Source organism: Barbatula barbatula (assembly GCF_947034865.1).
Source record: "Barbatula barbatula genome assembly, chromosome: 8".
Taxonomy (NCBI): Eukaryota; Metazoa; Chordata; class Actinopteri; order Cypriniformes; family Nemacheilidae; genus Barbatula; species Barbatula barbatula.
The window spans coordinates 3,650,495-3,670,291 of NC_136771.1; the positions used below are offsets into that span (position 1 = coordinate 3,650,495).

General features: G+C 41.3%; 2 protein-coding genes across 2 annotated transcripts; both read left to right on the plus strand.

The window, feature by feature from the left end:
• The first annotated feature begins 382 nt into the window (after nucleotides 1-382).
• On the plus strand, nucleotides 383-10,162 carry cc2d1a (coiled-coil and C2 domain containing 1A). The gene is made up of 29 exons (XM_079462600.1): nucleotides 383-555; nucleotides 1,027-1,105; nucleotides 1,222-1,363; nucleotides 1,507-1,610; nucleotides 1,718-1,954; nucleotides 2,050-2,341; nucleotides 2,461-2,570; nucleotides 2,728-2,800; nucleotides 2,893-2,982; nucleotides 3,196-3,323; nucleotides 3,417-3,489; nucleotides 3,572-3,690; nucleotides 3,774-3,879; nucleotides 3,957-4,129; nucleotides 4,243-4,365; nucleotides 4,447-4,505; nucleotides 4,990-5,106; nucleotides 5,181-5,254; nucleotides 5,482-5,540; nucleotides 5,617-5,668; nucleotides 5,825-5,924; nucleotides 6,088-6,178; nucleotides 6,265-6,438; nucleotides 6,762-6,820; nucleotides 6,908-6,977; nucleotides 7,166-7,286; nucleotides 8,273-8,349; nucleotides 8,481-8,528; nucleotides 8,851-10,162. Exons 2-29 carry the CDS (start codon nucleotides 1,049-1,051, stop codon nucleotides 8,887-8,889), a joined length of 2,967 nt encoding a protein of 988 aa, XP_079318726.1. The 5' UTR covers nucleotides 383-555; nucleotides 1,027-1,048; the 3' UTR covers nucleotides 8,890-10,162.
• Nucleotides 10,163-10,552: 390 nt separating this feature from the next.
• Nucleotides 10,553-18,892, plus strand: mri1 (methylthioribose-1-phosphate isomerase 1). The gene is made up of 6 exons (XM_079463307.1): nucleotides 10,553-10,897; nucleotides 12,628-12,851; nucleotides 13,155-13,324; nucleotides 13,408-13,584; nucleotides 13,661-13,885; nucleotides 15,374-18,892. The coding sequence occupies exons 1-6, from the start codon at nucleotides 10,766-10,768 to the stop codon at nucleotides 15,505-15,507; spliced, it is 1,062 nt and encodes a 353-aa protein (XP_079319433.1). The 5' UTR covers nucleotides 10,553-10,765; the 3' UTR covers nucleotides 15,508-18,892.
• Nucleotides 18,893-19,797: the final 905 nt, after the last annotated feature.

Genomic DNA, 19,797 nt, shown 5'->3' on the forward strand with positions numbered 1-19,797 from the left:
AGCAGGTGGGGCTGCGGGACAGGACAAAGTTGACAATTATCCAGTTCCTACCCCAATACACTTGTGTACCACGTGTGTACATGGGCAAGAGGGGTCAACACTGTTGACTCAACACCATAAGACCCAAGCACATTATATAACGTAACATTATTATAGTTTTGATGGAAAACAGTTGGTGTTTGACATGGAAACCATACAAATTTCCAACCGCTTTCTGTTAGGACGGACAAGCGCGATACGTCAAACACAATATTCATCATATTTAAATATTTTCGGACAGAAAACCATCACACATTGTAAAATCTAAACCCAAACAAACTAGAGATTTAACTACGAGTCCCGTTTCCGCCTGCCGTAAAGCCCGATGCGCTGCTGTTGCTATGGGAAACTGGTCGAAAAGCAGGAAGTGCTGATTCTCCATTGACAGTTGTGCAGGTCTGTGTTTACCACAGCATATGACCATATAGTGTCGAAACTTCAAGACTGATAGCTTTTTCTTCTCAACGAAACGGAGATTAAGCGCGTAAACCGCGATCGGATGAACGTATGATCGAGGTATTAACGTTACATTCAGATGACGGACAAATATAAAGACTAGCTTTCTTGCTAACTAGCACTTACCTGAATTAACGTTAGTTGTGTACGTTCTGATTTATATAAAGGGTTGTTTATCAGTCGTGCACTTTATTTACAGAGAATGATAATGTGATTTATGTCAAATAAATAAATAAAGGTGAACGATGTTCACGTGTCAAGTTAGGAACGTTAGGTTTTTTTTAAGGCTTTTTAAAACAGGTCGCTCCCAGTGTATGAAAAATGTAGGAGATCAAAGAAATATTGTCTACAAATAAATTGAAGAGATTGTAAAAATCTGTTTGTGGATTATGCTCGTCATTAATCATGTAGTGAACTAGGAATGGGTCATGACGTCACTCACTTTCCAGTCTGGTTAGTTGTGCTGCTGTTGAAGGGTTGATCCGTATACAATAGTTGCATTATAAGAAATCCGTTTTGTTCTTGTTTCAGGTTTGAAGGAACTGCGAAGACGATGAGTCGAAGCCGGAACCCTCCACAGAAGGGAAAGGGGGCCGCCAGGGCCAAACAGGTAAATACATAGTACTGTGTCCAAACTGTTTTGTCAAAGTTGTCATCGTTTAGGTTTGTGATCCATTTGAATCATCAATTCAAATATTCGTCCTCACAATTCTTACAAATTGTCAGATGGGACTGCTGTTGGATTTGGCTCCTGATGGTGGTCTGGATGACTCTGGAGGAAATGAGGAGGAGCTAGAGGCGGAGCTTCTGGCCCTGGTGGGAGGAAACGGAAGAGGTGGACCAGGAGGCAAGAAAAATGGAGGAAAAGGTAAAGACGGTCCTTTTGGTCTCTGAGATCCCGGATGATAAATATGAATGAATACAATATGTTTTCACATGCGAATATTCTCTGTGTTCACTGTTAATACAATTGTTATTTGTTACTCTTCATCTGTTTCTCTCTACGTTTAGCTCCAGTGCCCATGGAGGACATCGAGCGGATGGCAGCGCTGTGTATGAAGGACCTGGATGATGATGAAGATTATGGTGATCTAGAGAATGACGCTGATTTATTGGTAAGAGGAGGAATAAATTGTTCACTCTTATGAAGTGAAATGCTTTTTCAGATTTTCACACAAATTTAATACCGGGACATTAAGACTTAAGTTGTTTTTTATATCAGGCCGAGTTGAACGAGGTATTGGATGACGATAAGCAGGAGGTAGCGACCAAGAAGCCCCCTCCATCACCATCACCCTCTCAGCGCTCAAGCTCAACCCCTCAGACCACATCCCAGAGTTCTCCGGGCAGCTTAGAGTCTCAACTGCAGGAGCGTATCGACATGTATCAGACGGCCATCACTAACGCCAAGGCCACGGGGGAGACCAGCAAAGCACGCAGATACGACCGTGGACTGAAGGTGGGACATCTCCAAAACCCTTACACACATTTCTGTCCCGTAATTAATTTACTCTGGTGAATTCAGTAGGACATGTTCACGTCTTCTGTTATCAGAGTCTGCAGTCTATGTTGACGTCGGTTAAAAAAGGGAAACCCATCAACGAAGATGAGATTCCTCCTCCTGTGGCCACCGGTGGAAAACCCGCCTCACAGGTTGAGCCAATCAGAGAGCAGGAGAAACCTGCTCCGCCGTACACTCCGCCGCTGACCAATGAGAGGCCACAGCTGGCTTCCCCGCCCAAACCCCAACTACTACAACTACCATCCCAGCGATCGACAGCCGTCACGCCTGACACTCCGGCCATATCGCCCCTGACGCCCGGCCAGCCTAATGCACAGCATTCGGGTACTTTTTTGAGTTTGAGTACTCAAACTCTCTATTTTTTACTTCAACGTTCACTTCCCTTACATGTCTGAGTATAATCTTGAGTCTGAGGCGGCTGTGTATGCATGTGTGTGTTTTAGAGCTTAAAGCGAGTATATTAAACCGACAGAGAGAGTATAAGCTGGCAGCCATACAGGCTAAACAGAGCGGAAACACTGACCAAGCCAAGCAACTCTACCTCGTCGCCAAGGTAACCTACAACCACCTGTCTGTCTCCACTTAAGATGATTCAGATTCATTGAATCTCAGTGAACGCACACAGTTTCCATTCAGAAACCTTGTATTTTTCTTAAGTACAAACTTGTAGCGTTTTATAGAAATACTTTTCTGCTTGTCTTTTCATCCAGATATTTGACCCGATAATTGAGGCTGTCGACAAAGACGAGTTTGTTGATATCAACTCACTGCCGCCCCCTCCTGGTATGTCATGACAATCACCTGATCTCTTCTTTACCATACAAAGTCTGATATAGACACGTGTCTGATCTGATGGAAATCTCTCACTTGTTTAGGGGATGTTGAAGTGCCACGTTCAATCCCACAACAGCCGTCTTCTAAACCTGCCGCCCCTCCGACTGCACCCACTGCTGCCCCTAACACAGGTAAGAGTGTGTGTGTGTGTGTGTGTGTGTGTGTGTGTGTGTGCCATTTCAGACCAGAATATAGCAAAGAATAAACCTGACATTACAAACACAATAAACATACAAAATGATGCCTCAATGAAGGTTTCGGTTTGTGTGAGAGGGAATAACGTAAACGCAAGTAAAAGTCAATGCAAATCTTTCGTGTGTGTGTGTGTGTGTGTGTGCGCACAGCTGTGTCTGCTCCTCGGAGTGTGGGCGAAGCCTTACAGCAGCGCATGGACAAATATAAAGAAGCAGCAGAAAGCGCCAAGAGCAAAGGAGATGATCGAAAAGCACGCATGCACCAGCGCATTATAAAGGTATCACGCTAATGTACCAAACACAGACACATTTAATCGTAGACATTCAGACTCACACGTGCGATTGTTTGTTTCTTTGTTTGTCTTCTGCAGCAATATCAAGATGCCATCAAAGCTCACAAGGCGGGACGGCCTGTTAATTTAGCAGAACTTCCTGTTCCACCAGGTGAGAGGTTTCTTTTGTGGTATGTGATACTATTGACATGTGTGTGTTGTATTTGTTGTGATGTCGTGTGTGTGTGTCTCAGGTTGTCTCCCGCTGCAGGGTGCCGAGGCGGGTGCGCAGAATTTTATGGGCGTCCTGGAGACAGCCATGAAACTGGCCAATCAGGACGCCGAAGGAGATGACGACGAGGAGCCAGCAAAGGTCAGCAGAACATCCAGAACGAATTTCACAAAACGTTTTTTCTGTGTCAGAACGTCGTTTGTTAATGTTACTATGATGTGCAGCCATCGTCTCAACCTGCTGTTCAGAAATCAAGAGCTCCCGTTCCTCCAAAAGCCTCGTCCAACGCTGGGACACCGACTACAAATCCTCCTAAACTGGGAGGGAAAGGTAGTCTTAATTTGTATATAATGTGTTTATATACGCATGTGTGTGTTTATATACATACGTATGTGTATGTTTTGCAGCTCAGCAGCAGTTGGATTTCCTGACGGCACGCAGACAGCAGTTTGTGAAGGCGGCGTTGCGTTCTAAAGAGATGAAAGACATGCAGGGGGCCGCACAGCACCTGAGAAACGCTAAAGGATTGGAGCAAATGATCAATGCTGCCAAGTCGGGACTTCCTGTTGACATCACCAAGGTGTGTGTACGAGTGTAATCAGTTCCTGTGTTTGTGTGTCTGATTTCTATGATTCTATGACACAGATGTCTATTCCTTCCCTCAATGTTTTATGATGTTTCCAATATGTGCAGCTGCCTGCAGCTCCAGTGAGCGAGGAAGACTACAGACTGTCTCAATCTCGATCGTCCGCTCACTCTCCTCGATCGGCGGATCAGTACGCTCAGCTCATGGAGCAGCTCCGACTTCAGCACGAGGTTTTTATTCACTGATGCTACTGGTGTAACGGTCACATGGTTTATTTGAGTCTCAATTAAACCGATAACGTTTGTTTGCAGAAATGTTTGGCCTACTGTCAGCAGTTCACACATATGGGGAATGTAGCTGAAACTGCCAGGTGTGTGTCTTTATGTTTAGAAAGAGATATTTGCTGAATTAATAAAATGAAATGTTAAAAATCTTCAAACAGATTTTAAAAAGAATGTTTATTTTTCTCATGGATAAAATGTACATTTCTACAGTTTAGTTTAATATTTGAACCACGAATAATGATTTCACAGAATTTAGTATTACGTATAAATAAACATACTTCTTTCATTTTTAGTTTTTGTTCATTTTAGTTAGCAATTTGGAATTAATACATTTTTATTTGTTTAATTATTTCTTATTGTAATTTTAGTGCTTTAAAAAGTTTCTTTTTGAGGCAACATTACATTTTTCATTTAGTTTAAGATTTTCTAACAATTTTCAAGTAAATATTTGATTTGATTTTAATGAACAGAAACGTTTTCAAAATGTTATTTTAGTCAATTTAAATAACATCCACACATTACATTTTATATTTAAGCCCATTTTGTATCTGTCCCTGTTTGTGTGTGCAGGTTTGAGAAGTTGGCCGTAGAATGCATGAATAACATTGACACAGTGAAGAAAGCTCATGCCAAAGGGAGATCCGTTCCCAAATATCACACTGAGGAGAGAACCTTCAACACTGTCAAGTATGAGCACACAAACGTACTTGTTAAACTTGTTCAATAAAAATTACTTGTTAAATCCATTTCTCTTTCTCTAGGATCTTTCCTGACCTGACTGCTAATGACCTGGTGCTGATTATTGTGAAAGGAATCAACCTGCCAGCCCCTTCAGGTGAGTGAGTGAGTGAGTGAGTGAGTGAGTGAGTGAGTGAGTGAGTGAGTGAGTGAGTGAGTGAGTGAGTGAGTGAGTGAGTGAGTGAGTGAGTGAGTGAGTGAGTGAGTGAGTGAGTGAGTGAGTGAGTGAGTGAGTGAGTGAGTGAGTGAGTGAGTGAGTGAGTGTTCATCTGTGTGTGCGCATTTGCGTGTGTGTTTACCAGTCTCTAATCTTGTTTCGTCTAGGAGGTTCTTCCAATGATCTGGATGCGAGCGTGCGCTTTGAGTTTCCCTTCCCTAGCGCGGTATGACACACTCTTATCAGCACACACACACACACACACATTCATGCTGTTGAGTCACTGTGTGTATTTTTCTCAGGAAGAAGCTCAGAGGGACAAAACCAGCACTATGAGAAACACCAACTGTCCCGGTACACACACACACACTTTTCCTTCAGGCGTGTTGCAATGCATTATTGGATCGCTTTCTTTTGGAAGGATGTGTGGAAACACATTAGAAAGCAGCATGTTGCTATCGTGAAAGAAGCAGCGGCGCTGAATAACTGAATGTCTGTGTGTGTTTGCAGAGTTTAAGGAGCAGTTTAAGCTGCACATCAAGAGAGATCACAGAGGATTCAAAAGAATCGTACAAACCAAAGGGATCAAGTTTGAGATCGTACATAAAGGGTGAGAAACTATGAATGTACTAAACACCAATAAACCGATGAATCTCTGAAGTGAAACTCTTTTAGAGAGCATTGTGGTGAGATATTGTCATAATACAGAAATCAATGGCACAATATCATCATTGATGATCATTATGTGCGTGTGTGTGTGTGTGTGTGTGTAGGGGTCTCTTTAAGACAGATAAACTGGTGGGAAACTCTCAGCTGAAGTTGGAAGCTCTGGAGAATCAGTGTGAGATCAGAGAGATTATTGACGTGAGTAGCACACACACACACACACATCTACTCATCAAACATTCGCACAAATGCTGGTGGTGCATGAGTGTGTGTTGCTGGTGCAGGTGCTGGATGGGCGGAAGGCGACCGGAGGGAAACTGGAGGTGCGTGTGAAGATCCGTGAGCCACTGGGCGGAGCTCAGCTGCAGCCAGTGACGGAGAAATGGCTCGTCATTGACCCGCTCACACCCTCGCCTGAGAAAGAAAGAGAGAGACATAAAGACACAGAGAAGGAACGGGTATGAAAGAGACAGACAACTGTTGTCTGAAGCTTCTTCTGTGTTTGACCTTTTTATAAACATATTAGAAAATGTAACCGAGCATAATAATGACACTTGAACCGCTCCTGGCATAATATTAGTCCATTATTTAAAACGGCATTGTGTTCACTCGTTTGAAATTTGGCACACTGTCTTGAGAATGCTGAAAATAACATGAGTCAGATGTGATGCATCATGAAAAAATAGTCTGTCTGACACAACAACTCAAGAACAGTGCAGACGGAGGGCAGGGATGCTTCATACAGAAGTTGTTTGGGATTTCATGCTTCTTTTCATTCCAGCGGGCTCCTTCACCAAGATCCAAACCCAGGAATGATCATGACAGGAACACTAAACCGAGGTAACACCTCAGCTCGCTTCACAGCATTGTATATGTGTGTTCCTGTACAGTATGTGTGTCTGATGTTTCCCTCGGGTTCTGTTTCAGCTCTTCTCCACAGTTTAAACTACACAGCTTCAGTCTGCTGAACTACGACAAAGAGAGGCTGGAGTGGAAGGTGTGTGTGCGTTATTAATCATCTTGTAACACAATGTACACTTTTTGGCAAATATGCATGAGTCAGAACTGAAGTTTCCTTTGTAATTCAGTTTAGTGTGTTGCTGGAAGTTTGATTTGAATTTTAATAAGAGATGCTTTTTAAAAAGTTGTAATGCAGAATATGTCAATGATTTTTCTTCTCTTTAGATTAGCGAGTATAAGAAGAACAGACGAGACACGTCAGAGCTCCTCAAGCAGCACATGGAGGTCTGTCAGCGACTGCAGTGGCAGAAAACCTACCTGGAAAAACATCCTGCAGCACTGACAGGTGCGCACACACACATATTGGCCGATATTGTTCTGATGCAGAATTCTATCAACCAATAAGAAGTTCAGACAGGCAGCCCAGTTCTGCTTCTTTTATCCTCTTCACTACATTACCTACTTTAAATCACCAACACTGATTAAAAACTGAATTACGATATATCAGTATATTGCACATAAACAAAAACTGTACAAATTTTCAAATGTTTTTTCCAATTTTCACTGTCAGATAATTCTAGAAATGTATGTAGCACAGGGAAGGTGGGATGAAGCAATGGTGGGTGACGTTCGTGAGGACAGTATTAGTCATAACAATGAAGACAAAAATGAATCATCAAATGTACACCTCTGAAGTTTTGGACTGCTCAGTTGTAGTAGCTGTTTTGTTAAACTGTTGTTTTGAGCTCAGTGTTATGTAGGGTTGGGATTCGAAAAGCAATTCGAAAAAGAATTGGAATCGGATACTTGAAATGAAAATAACAATGTGCATGTGTTAAATTGCGATAAAGCACAAGAACCACAAATGTATCATAGTTTCGTTTTAGTTACTACAGTTTAACCATGATGTATTTAAACTATGGTAATACAAAATGTATTAAATCAGACAAAACATGGTTTCTATGTGTGTATGAATATACAAAATGGTGCTCATTAATATACATATTTTTGCAAATCAGTCAATAAGCAGGCTTAATGGCCATACAGGTTGATATCTAGATGTTTTATTTCAACCGTGTAATCGAAACTGGGAATCAATAAGAATCCAAATCAATAAGCAGAATTAAAATCTATAAAATTAGAACGATACCCAACCCTTGGGTGTTATGCCGGTACCTTGTCATTTCTGTGTACGAGTAGCCTAATAATAGAGAAATATTTTTTAGAAACGTCAATGGGGGGGAAAAAAAGTGTGCAATTTTTCTATTCAGCGTACCAACAAACATTGTTTAATCCATAATCTTCCTTTTTCTCGCTCCCTATGTATTTCAGAATATGAAAATGTGTTGCGGAAGTTTCAGCACGGTCTCGCAGATTCCGTGAAGAAGTTTTCCAGCGAAGGCAGCAGGGTGAGCGCGCACACACTGACACATACACACATTGCCTCAAAACCTTGTGAAGTGGCTGTAGAGCTGCACTTCACAATTATCCCATTGAGATCACAAAATGGCAAATTATTTTGTCTGTTTTTGTTCTTCAGGATGCAGCGAAAGATGCTCTTGGCCGAATGAAGATGGTGGAGAACGAGGTGAATATCAAAGTCAAAGTATATTCCATCAAAGTGAAAACTAAATGTACCCTGTTCACTTTTTTAATAGACATTCCCGGCCATTGTGAAGGATTCATGCTTGAAAAATGATTTCATCAAAATGTAATAAATTCCTACAGATGGGAACTGTAATGTTCACCAATGGCTTTAGTCATTACTTCATGGCTACTGTTGTTTTTATAATGATCATAATTATAGAAATAATAACAATAGATTTGAACAAATCCAATTTTTACTCTAAACCCCACAGTGTGTCTTTAACACATTTTAAAGATCCATCACATCTCTTTCTCTCTCACAGCTGGAGTCAGTCAGAAAAAAACGAGGCGTCAGAGAATGAAGAAACGTTGAGTCTGTCTGCAGGAATACTGTCCTATCGCAGCGGTTCTTAAATCATAAGGATATTAATGAATTCTGACAGATGTAATGTAGCCGCAGTGGGCCCCCCTACACTACAAAACACTCCAAGCACTTTTACCATTGCTTCACTCCATTTTTATTTGTCTATGCATTCGAAACACAAGAACAAATCCTTTTGTTTTGTAAGAAGAGATGTTGAATGTTCAGAGTGAGATCAGACTCATTCGCAATTATGAAAAACAATCATATGATGTTAAGTGATACCTAAAATATGAAAGAAGAAAAAAAGTCAGAACGATACATTGTGCAAATCTTTATGAATAAAGAACAAAAAATATCATATATCAGACTACAGGTATTCGCGTATGAATTCTCTCTCACAGCTCCATGCAGGTAACTAATACCACAGACATGAAGACGAACATTTGATGTATTATGTTGGCCTTACTTTAACCCTCCTCCCCGGCACGTATAAATGCTGTTAATCTAGCATCTTTACAGTAATCTGTCTGCTACAGTAGGCCTTCTCCCAGATTAGGATAATACGCCTGCACACCCGTGATATGGCAACAATCTGTCACTCCAGGGAAGATGTCGAAGATCTGGGATTATCCACACTCGTTTCGAATGAACGGATGAGAACGTTTTAGCGGGAGATCATCGTGAGGGTGTTTACGGGTGGGGGAAAGTGTTGATGTGGGTATGGCTCGATAAGAAAAACTAGGGGGTGTTGATCAGTGTCTGGGAAATGAAAAAAATCACACGCAGGCTTTGTGTCGGATGGGAAGATGCTGAGATCAGCTGTTTTACGCAAGCCGTCTCATCTTCTTTCATTTGAGGGTCGAAAGGTCTTCAACTTTAATCTCAGGCTTGTCCGTCTTTGTACTCCAAAGGACTTTTTGGCTCTCCATCCACTAGTCTGGCTGCGTAATACAGTCAGTCATTATATAAACTCTTTTATGGGGGTGTTTGTGTGTTTGCTTTTTTTTAAAGCCGCCTCGTTCCCATGACAACATCTTTATTCAGCCCTCTGTGGTCTTAGGATGGTGTCTGAACCCCTCGCCCGCTGTCTCTCCTTCATCATTACCATCCTCTCTCGCTCCAGCATGTACAGATGTTTTGATCATTATTCTGAAGGCAATCACTGTACAGGCGGATTGGTGCTCTTTTTTTTTAAAGGCAGCATTAATTTGTTAATGTGTGTATGGTGATGGATGTTATGATGTCTAATGTAATAAAGAAACGGATCATCACTTTGGTCTCTTGTTTAGTTCTATGCACTTTTCACATTATAGTGCAATCACACCTGCCAAATGCATCAATGTCAATTAATGCAGAATACGATGAATTGAATTGTATACAAAAATAAATCGCATGTTATTTGAAGTTTAGGGATGTCGTTAGTAGGAGGGAATGATGTTTCGTAATTGACTGAACAAGCTCTTCAGATGCATCCTTCGGGGGTAACTGACGTCATGACGTATTATAACATCAAACTCATTGAATAGCCCTGACGGGTTTTTTTTTTTTTTTTTTTGAGCAGCTGCTTCTCTTTGGATAAGTTCAAAACAGTCTCTCGACTGCCGCAGTTATGCTAATAAAAAACTCCGAACGTCAAACTCGACTCAAGCGCGCGAGCGTCTCCGCCGAAGAGTGACTGACAGGGGTGGGCGTGGCCACATGGGCGGGGCTTACTGCCGGAACGAACACGCGGTTCCGCGCTCGCGTTTCATTCTGTCGGCGGAGGCCTTTAAACTACGCCCACACCGTTTCGCCCCGCTTTCAACACACCCCGAACCCACGGGACGCCGCACGAACGAACGCACCGACACCTTCAACCGCATCTCATACGGGTCATGACGCTGGAAGCGATCCGGTACCGGTCCGGGTCTCTGCAGATCCTCAACCAGCTGCTGCTGCCGCACGAGACCGTGTTCGAGGAGGTCCGGTCGGTGCGGGACGGATATGAGGCCATCAAGAGTATGAAGGTAAGACGGGCCCGACCGAACCTCTGCCCGGTTCCGTTCGCGTACGTCGGCGCGACGCGAGATCGGAAAGCGTCGAGCTCGCGGCGGCTCCTTTGTGTCAAACTAGAGCAGGGGGTCGCGCTTTTGTTCGCGTGTTATCTGCATAATGTGCGCTTGGTGTGAAATCCCTATTAGATGATTGTATAGTGTAATGTAATAATGACGTTAACGGTAATCACTCGCGTGCGGGTGTACTGGAATGATGCCGTGTGTCGTTAACTGTGTGCAGTGTCTGTGTGCGTCTGGACATTTAATTGTTAGTCTCTGTGCACACGCGTCCCGATCGTCGCGTCTAAATCAAAAGTTTTCCCGTTTTTTATTTGTTAATCCACATTGAACGAGAACGAACAATGAGTGACGGCATTTGTGTAAACAAAACGACAATTAGTGATGTAAAATGATGTTGCTAATGGTAACAAACGATGAGAAAACAACAGTGCCGTAAAACGATGTTGCTTATGGTAACAAAAGGAACCTTATTTTAAAGTGTTAACGTATTGACATGATGTCTCAAAAAGCTCATGACTGAAGACACAAACAAAACATTCGAAATGATGAAAAGTGTAAACAACCTTTGGTTCCCAACTGGGTTGTTTGCACAACAAAAACGAAAACAAATAAAAAATTAAACAATACCTGTATAGGTAACGTTCTGGGTTTGCTTTGTAATTGAGTCATAAATTACAAGCATTTTCTCTTACATCTGTCACAGGTTTATGTATATATTCCCTTTCCAATGTTCGCCAAACAGTCTTGTTTACGCACAGATCTGACCACTTTGTTCTGTTATATTCTGTTTAAGAACACTCGCAGACACACATTGTGACGTGCTAAATGTATTGTTACATTTTCATAACCTCCAAGTTTCTTTCCCAGACCGTTCTCGATTAATCCGGCGTATAATGAATGTTTTGGGGTGATGGTCTTCCGGCAGCGACGTCGGCGCCTCATTAATAGTCGTTACTGCAAATATCTGGCATGAATAATTGATCAATCTGGGATTCAGGGGTCTTGGTCCCGCGCCAAACGCTGTCACCGTCGTGAGAGCTTTACTAATGGACAGGAAATGACAATCACGCTCAATGCCGCAGAGACAGCAATCTCATTCATCTGATTGAAAATGTTTCACTGATGGTTAACCAGAGACCTTTGTGAAGGAATGTATTGTGAATGTCAGATTTTTTTCAGTGATGACATCATAGTTACTTGGCCAGGTAGGGTTTTGAAATGATGTCATAACGTGTTCAGACTGATCTCAGCATAAATGGTGTCATGATGGTGGTCTGGACACTCATTGCTGCAAAGTCATTTTATGGAAAATATATGTGATTTTCTTAAAAAATGTGTACTGAATTCAGTATAGACTGCCCCCAAAATGTTCTTGTTTGGTCTTTAGCGTTTTACTATGCTTAAAATATTTTTCTGGGTTTTACACATGTTAAGCTTTATCATCTGCTCTGTCTGTGTCTTGCTGTATATTTAGCAAATTTGTTTATTATTTGAGCTATAAGGCGATTAAACCGAAAAATGTGTATTTATTATTTAGTTTCAATCTGCTTTGAGACACGTAACAGATGTGTGCGCATCTATTAAAACCCATGACCTTAAAGAGAGTCACGTGTGTGAATAAACAGGAAATCTTTCGTGTCCTGCCGTTCTGATTCCCTGTCACGTGACCTTTCACCCTGCAGGTGCGCGGTGCTCCCGCTATCGCCATCGTGGGGTGCTTGAGCCTGGCGGTGGAGCTGCGGGCTGGCGCCGGAGGAGATGACCTCGTTTCCTTTGTCAGGGACTCTCTGTGCCACCTGACGTCCGCACGGCCCACGGCGGTCAACATGGGCCGAGCCGCCCGCGAGCTGATGGAGTTCACGGAGAATGAGAGCATGGAGAAGAACACAGAACAACTGAGAGACAGGTGCGAATGATGTCATGAAAAGTATAGACGTATAGAGCTACATACAGAAGTACAGCGTGGATCCAAATGTTTTACCTACTGTTAAAAATGCTTTAGAACAATGAATGTCTTTGCATTAAAAAAAGCATTTTATTATATCAGAAGAATATTAAAGTTGGCTGGATACTAAATATCCCTACTAAACGTTATTAAAAATGATAATAGTGAAAAACTAGACATTTACCTTGAATCTGTATAGCCTACCTGAAGTCAGCATTTTTATTTCCTGATACCTGTCTCTTTTGGCCACGCCCCCTGCTGCAGTGTGATTGGCTGGATTGAGGAGATGCTGGAGCGAGACGTGAACGACAACAAAAAAATCGGCAACTACGGCGCACAGCACATTCTATCTGGAGTTCCTCGAGACTCTGTCACAATCCTCACACACTGTAACACCGGGAGTCTAGCCACAGCGGGATACGGCACAGCTCTCGGTTAGTGTGCATGTGTATATCTGCGTCATAATTATAAATGGCCGATACCGATATTATGGTAATGGTTCATGGATGTGTTTCAGGAGTGGTACGGTCGCTGCACTCACTCGGCCGTTTGAAGCGTTTGTACTGCACGGAGACTAGGCCCTATAATCAGGGGGCCAGGCTTACAGCTTACGAGGCCGTGGCCGAGGGATTCCCGGCCACCCTCATTACAGACAGCATGGCGGCGCTCGCCATGAGGGAAAAAGGAATCACAGGTAACCAAGTGGGTTTGGTCGCATTTCCTTTTTTATTAAAGTGTATCTCTTAACACAATAATTGTCCTGTGTGCAGCTGTTGTTGTTGGAGCAGACAGGGTCGTGGCCAACGGCGACACGGCAAACAAAGTGGGAACGTATCAGTTGGCCATCGCCGCAAAGCATCATGGGGTACCGTTCTATGTGGCAGCGCCCAGCACGTCCTGCGATTTGAGTTTGGAAAGTGGCCGTGACATTGTGATCGAAGAACGTCCACCTGAGGAACTCACAAGCATCAATGGAGTTCCTGTAGCAGCGCCCGGTAAGAAACCAACATTATGCTGCTGTTGTGGTTGGATCAATAAATATGGTGTTAGCTGGTCGGCCAGTTACTTTTTAACCGTTTCATTACAAAAAGTTGAAATGTATAACCTTTTTGTATACGGATTTTGTATTAATTGTAAACAAATAAAAACAATAAGGTTTTGGTAATAATAATTGACCACCGGGGTGTCACAGACTCGCAAACAGGGGTACCTCACACGTCCTGAAAAGTGAACCTGCAGGCTCTTTGATCATCCCCTACAGATCATAAAGCCCGCCTGCTCCATGTGAACAAACGGGACAGGAGTTAAACTATAAAATCCAATTACACTTCAAATGTTTTTCGAAAGATGTTTTCTGGTATTTTAGTCAGTTTTTATCACTTTGTCGTATGTCCAAGTGTTCCTTTTTTGAATAAGTTTGGTTTTAGTTAGTTATTAGATGTTATGAAAAAGGGGTGCGGTAATATATATACTTCGTTTATGATCTAGTCATCAGGGAATATCAATGGAGTGATGCCTCGCTCCTGCGCAGACGATTCCTTCCGCACATGCCAAGGCTCCAAACTGTCAGCGCCCATCGTCGGATGTTTTACGATCAATTAATTACAATGGAAGGAAGCGGCATGACGCTGTCCATCTTTTAAACAGTCTATGCTCGCAACGATACTGACAAAATTTCAGATTGTTTATATTCTTTTAAAATTGAATCATTCATTGGCCAAAGAAGAATTATCAACAAAACTGAATATAAATTGGATTGATTACATTATTGTCATTGATTAATTTGAATTAGATATTGCAATAATATTGTGACATCACTGTTTACCGTATTACCCTATTTGTACAAAACGTCAATTCCCAAACACACAACTCTTTCTATACAAATGCTTCATTTTCATTCTCTGTTGACATTTTGCGGCGAAAGGTTAATTTTAGATTGTGTGTATAAAACTGTAACCATCATTTTATTCCCTCTGGTTTGAACGTTCAAAGCTTTTTTGTAAGGACAGGGTGACAAAGTGAGACAAAAGACGATAAGTGTGTGTGTGTGTGTGTGTGTGACTGCAGGGTTTAAGTGTGATTTTTAAAAGAGGAGCTGCTTCTAATTAAACTCTTCTGATATGAGACTGAGGGCGAGGGAGTGATGATACTACATGAGGGGGGGAGGGCGAGAGACTAGAGCCAGAAGCATCAGATTAATTAATGCCGAGGTTTAATAGCTGCTGGTGTCTCGAGGGAGCGACGGCGTTAACTGACTGATCACATCTCAACTCCCATGAACTCTCTCGTGTGACTCACAAGGGACAAATGTAGAATTTGCGATGGGCACGATCAGCGCAGGGTGATATCTTTATTTAATAAAGTCTCAGAAATATCAATTAACTGTATGTAAAAAGAAACCATTACGTGTCAGACAAATTGTAGTAGTAGTTCCCTATAAAGTTATAAATAAATTAATATCCTGATTCTGTCTGTGGCCGCAGGTATCGAGGTGTGGAACCCGGCGTTTGACGTAACCCCTCACCAGCTGATCACAGGCGGCATCATCACCGAGCTCGGCGTGTTCCTGCCGTCTGAACTTCAGGCTGCTTTGACGGGAAGACTCACTGCCCTGTAAGGCCACAGCGGCCCCGCAGGCACGGTGTATTAACGCACCTCAAGCATCACTCATCTCTCTTGTAATGTTTTCACCTTGTTCTGGTGGAAGCGGCACCTTTAATTACACACACAAGCGTCAGCACCAGGGCGTTAAGAAGGTACACGTTCGATTCATTTTAACACTTACGACGTCAAGTGGAATAACACAGTGTTACACAAAAGAACAACCCAGGGATGCTTGTAAACACACACACACACTTGCACATACACACACAATCTTCTCTCTGTCTGTACAGCTCATGCGGCATCATCTCATGTTTTTGTCTGAAATGTTGTGAAACATCATTCATTTGTCAGGGTTTTTATCACTCGCACTCTCTTTCCACGTTTCGGTTTAAGCTCCACTTTTTAATAGAAAGTGTATCAAGGTGAAAGCATGTTGGAGACATTTCCAGGTTCTATTTTACCTAAAAACGAAAGGCAAAACTTTTGCAGTGGAATTTAGTTTTGTCTTTTAATTTTAGAGGACTTTTTTTATTGTTTAGCATTGACTTTTCACCATAATCCTATTTAATTTGGAGAATTGGTTTCAGAATACAAAACGAATTTAAGATTCATTTAAGTATTTAAAAATATTTTTACTGACAAACATTTGAAAAAATGTATCTTCTAGTGTGAAAATTTCAAAAAAAGGCCCAATTTACCTTTTCTAAAATATAATTTCCTTTCTTTGGGTTTAGCGTTGTATGTGACCTCTGCATGTTTCTGTAAGATGCACTCTTCGCAAAGATGGTAAATGGGGGACAACCATTAAACAAAGTTATTAAAACGATCGTAATATTTTAAAACTGTCTTGATTTTTAGAACGGTTCACGGGTGAACTAGTTCCCCTTGTAGTTCAGACTCTTGGTTATTTAGGGTAATAGATAAGCTTAGCTCATTTTAAATAAGGGCTGTCCTTTAGTTTACAGATGTATGATTAAGTACGTTAGCATAATGCTAATTGGAACGGCAAATCTTATAAGAGAACTGCCGAACGCGTTACTGAACCCAAATGTTATATTAACATTTAGAGAGTTTTGAAAGCCGCAAATGAGCAAAGAAAACATCCAGAGAGCGTGTTAGTATCGATGCAACACTTTGCCCTCAGTCTGCATCTACAGTATTTGAGTTTCACGGGTTAAGTTATTTTAAAGCAAAGTTGTGAATCAATAATCTGAATTTAAAGGAATGTTCTAGGTTCAACTTTGAGTTCTCAGATGGCAAGAGTAAACATAAATCAGGTTTAAAGTTTTGCAATGCAAGTCTGCGTGGCAAGTGTTACAAATGATTCTTTATTTTATTTTTAGTATTTTAACTTCTTTTTTTAGAACCTTACGAATATGTGTTGCATGAGAATTACATCATTCTTAAAAGTGAAGATGTACCTATATGTAGCGCTTTGGGAAAGTTTTATTAAAGGTTATGAAAGTTCATGTATTACTTTTAAATAGCTGTGACCCAAATGTACACACATTGTATTAGTAATCGATTTCACGGTTAGGGTTAAACTTTCCAAGCGTACATTTTCATTGTCTTATTGCTTGGACCTGTGTCCGTCTATTGTGAGTCCATGCGTATTACCGTAAATGTGATATATTTGCTGTCCATAAAGAACAAGCTTCACTAAATCCAGGAACATTCCTTTAAATCTTGTAAAACATTGCATTTGTATAGCACCTTTCATAGATGAAACACAGCTCGAAGTTCTTCATAGGTCAGAGTCAAATATTCAGTATGACTATGTATTTAGGTTGTATTTGATTCCAGGGTAGGGAAGAAATGGTGCTATGGAGCTAGAAGTTAGTCAATACCTCAAAAGATCTAAACTAGTACTAGCTCTAATAGTACTTCCACTTTGTTTTGTAGTGTGTGATGTAGTCCTGTGTTGTATTTATTCGCCACAATAGCACACACGGTCACGCACACACGCGCACAAGCCTGGGTATGCTTTTATAGCAGCTCATAGAGGGCACACAGGCCTGATATCGGATCAGAACCTCATACAGTATGCGCTTGGGTGCAGATCTGATCCGGGATCAGTGCTGTGGTGAGGGTGTACGCTCTGTGTTACTGAATGTAACGCCCACTGATGTCTGATTGGCTGACTGAGACAGGGTGACGCCCCCCTCTCTTTCCTTCCACCTTAGGCTCTCAGCAACATGATCATATACGTCCAAGAATCAGAATTTATCATTGGACTATCTGCACTTAATGTTTCACTCATCATAGTGCCCTGTTTTGGCACAATAAGACTATCAAACCTGTACATTTGGGTCAAAGATGTGTGGATTTAAATGCACATACACCTTTTACGGTTGAACAAAGAGATGTAGCAACAAAACACTCGGAGCAGCTGTAAATGTGTCCGTTTGTATTTCTTCAATCACTTCAAATCTATAATTTAACATAAAAAGGCTCAGAAGAAAAACATCTTTTTTTTGACGTTTGAGTTTAGGACCGAAGCTATAAATATGGAAATATAAGAGTCATTTTAGAGATGAATGCATAAGTTGTATGCATTAAATGTAGCATTGTAATAGACCATTCGTGTATAGATGTGTATCTGAAGGTATAAGGTTTAGTTAGATTTTTTTAATTTTTAACTGTGTTTTATGTATATTTATACACTATAACCATAAATTGTGATTCTTTGTGATGAAAGACGTTCAAATCTTTTATTGAGAGGCCCTCTACAGACAGGACAGGCCACTCTGAGCTCGAAGGGATCGAAAATCTACTGAATTAATAGAATGTTTAACAATTGGCAGAAAACTATTCCAGGAAAGCGAAGGATTAGTTATGTTCTGTCTGGCTTTGAAACCGTTAACCACTTTGCATTTAGGCTGTTCTGCCGAAGCTGTTAACCTGCATATAATATAATCTTGGCATTATCAAAAAATGATTGTTATGCATTGAAAAAAGCTCACGCATCACAGATGAGAAACAATAGATTGGCTGTTTTCTTGAGGTTAAGATGACGCCAGATAATCTGAGTTCAGGAGGTTTCAGCTCTTTTAACTGCCTCAGAAAGTTTCAGTTAGCTTATATCTTTTTTTATGTGCTTTAGTGTGTTGAGATGAACGTCTCGCAACACCTGGTGCCAAAACGACAATGTGTCTGTGACTTTGTGACCAATGGAAAATGTGATCGGTGGACCGATGTCAGTCTGAGAGGACCTCTTTGTGTTTCTGTTCTTACTTCTCTTAACTCATAATCACATTATGTTTATTTTGTATTCTGTGAAAATAGCTGGAGAAAAACTATTAGGCTGGATGTTTTTTATACATATAAATATAACGCTCTTTACAACATACATGAATTGAAATGTCTCTTCCACATCGGTACAATAAACAGAGAGAACCAAAAACTGCGTCTGTTTTATTTATAGATATTCAAACACTGTAGCAGCTGGTCAATAGAGGGCACGAGGCACCGCCCCACCAAATTATGTTATAAATTGAAAAATTATTTCGAAATAAACAGATTTGTTTCACATTACATTCTCCTGGTAGTTGTGCTTGGCATTCATTCAAAGTATTATTCAAAATTGTATGTGGTCAATTTCTGTCAATATTCTACATGCAGGGCATCGGACAAATTAGTACATTTTCATCGTAGTTTAAAGTTTTGTTTCAATTTGTCATAATGCATCAAATGAAAATAAAAGAAAACGAAAAGTTTTCAGAGCAAACCACGTTTTTGTCCCCCGGAAGTTCAATGCAACGTGAAGTTTATACAAAATACAAAAACACTAAATATTCCACTAGAGGGGTATTCCTGAAGGTAGGGTTACCTTCCCATCACCTAAACCCTGAACTCTCATTTCAACCGAAAGAAGCTTTGCAAACGACGAGAAGTGCATTTGATGTGGCAAACAACATCAAAAGTGTGTCAACTGTGATTGATATGGTTCCTTTGAAGTGTCAGAGATCATTGATTCGACTGATGAACTTCAAGACGAAAGCTGAATATGTTCCAGGGAAATCAGTCGTCGTTGCCGACACTCTTTCTAGACATCCATTCCCAACACCACAATTGGATTCCTTGGAGCTTGCTGAGGACATTAAAGCCCTGGTAGAATCCACTCTGAATCTGTGCAGGGTACAATGAAATCTCAAGAAGGCATTCTGGAGTGAAACGTACTGCCCAGTGTCAGAAAGCTCTGTCTCAGTTGCAGGTCATGGGTCCTCCAACAGGCTAATGACCCAAAAAACATAGCTAAAATCACCCAAGCATGAATAAGAACAAAACATTGGACTATTCTGAA

Excerpts from the sequence above, each read along its gene's own strand:
- cc2d1a (XM_079462600.1), top strand. The coding sequence starts at position 1,049 with ATGAGTCGAAGCCGGAACCCTCCACAGAAGGGAAAGGGGGCCGCCAGG. Across the intron at positions 1,955-2,049 it reads GATACGACCGTGGACTGAAG|AGTCTGCAGTCTATGTTGAC; the intron begins GTGGGACATCTC and ends TTCTGTTATCAG. Across the intron at positions 4,130-4,242 it reads TTCCTGTTGACATCACCAAG|CTGCCTGCAGCTCCAGTGAG; the intron begins GTGTGTGTACGA and ends CAATATGTGCAG.
- mri1 (XM_079463307.1), top strand. The coding sequence starts at position 10,766 with ATGACGCTGGAAGCGATCCGGTACCGGTCCGGGTCTCTGCAGATCCTC. Across the intron at positions 13,585-13,660 it reads GAGGGAAAAAGGAATCACAG|CTGTTGTTGTTGGAGCAGAC; the intron begins GTAACCAAGTGG and ends TCCTGTGTGCAG. Across the intron at positions 13,886-15,373 it reads AGTTCCTGTAGCAGCGCCCG|GTATCGAGGTGTGGAACCCG; the intron begins GTAAGAAACCAA and ends CTGTGGCCGCAG.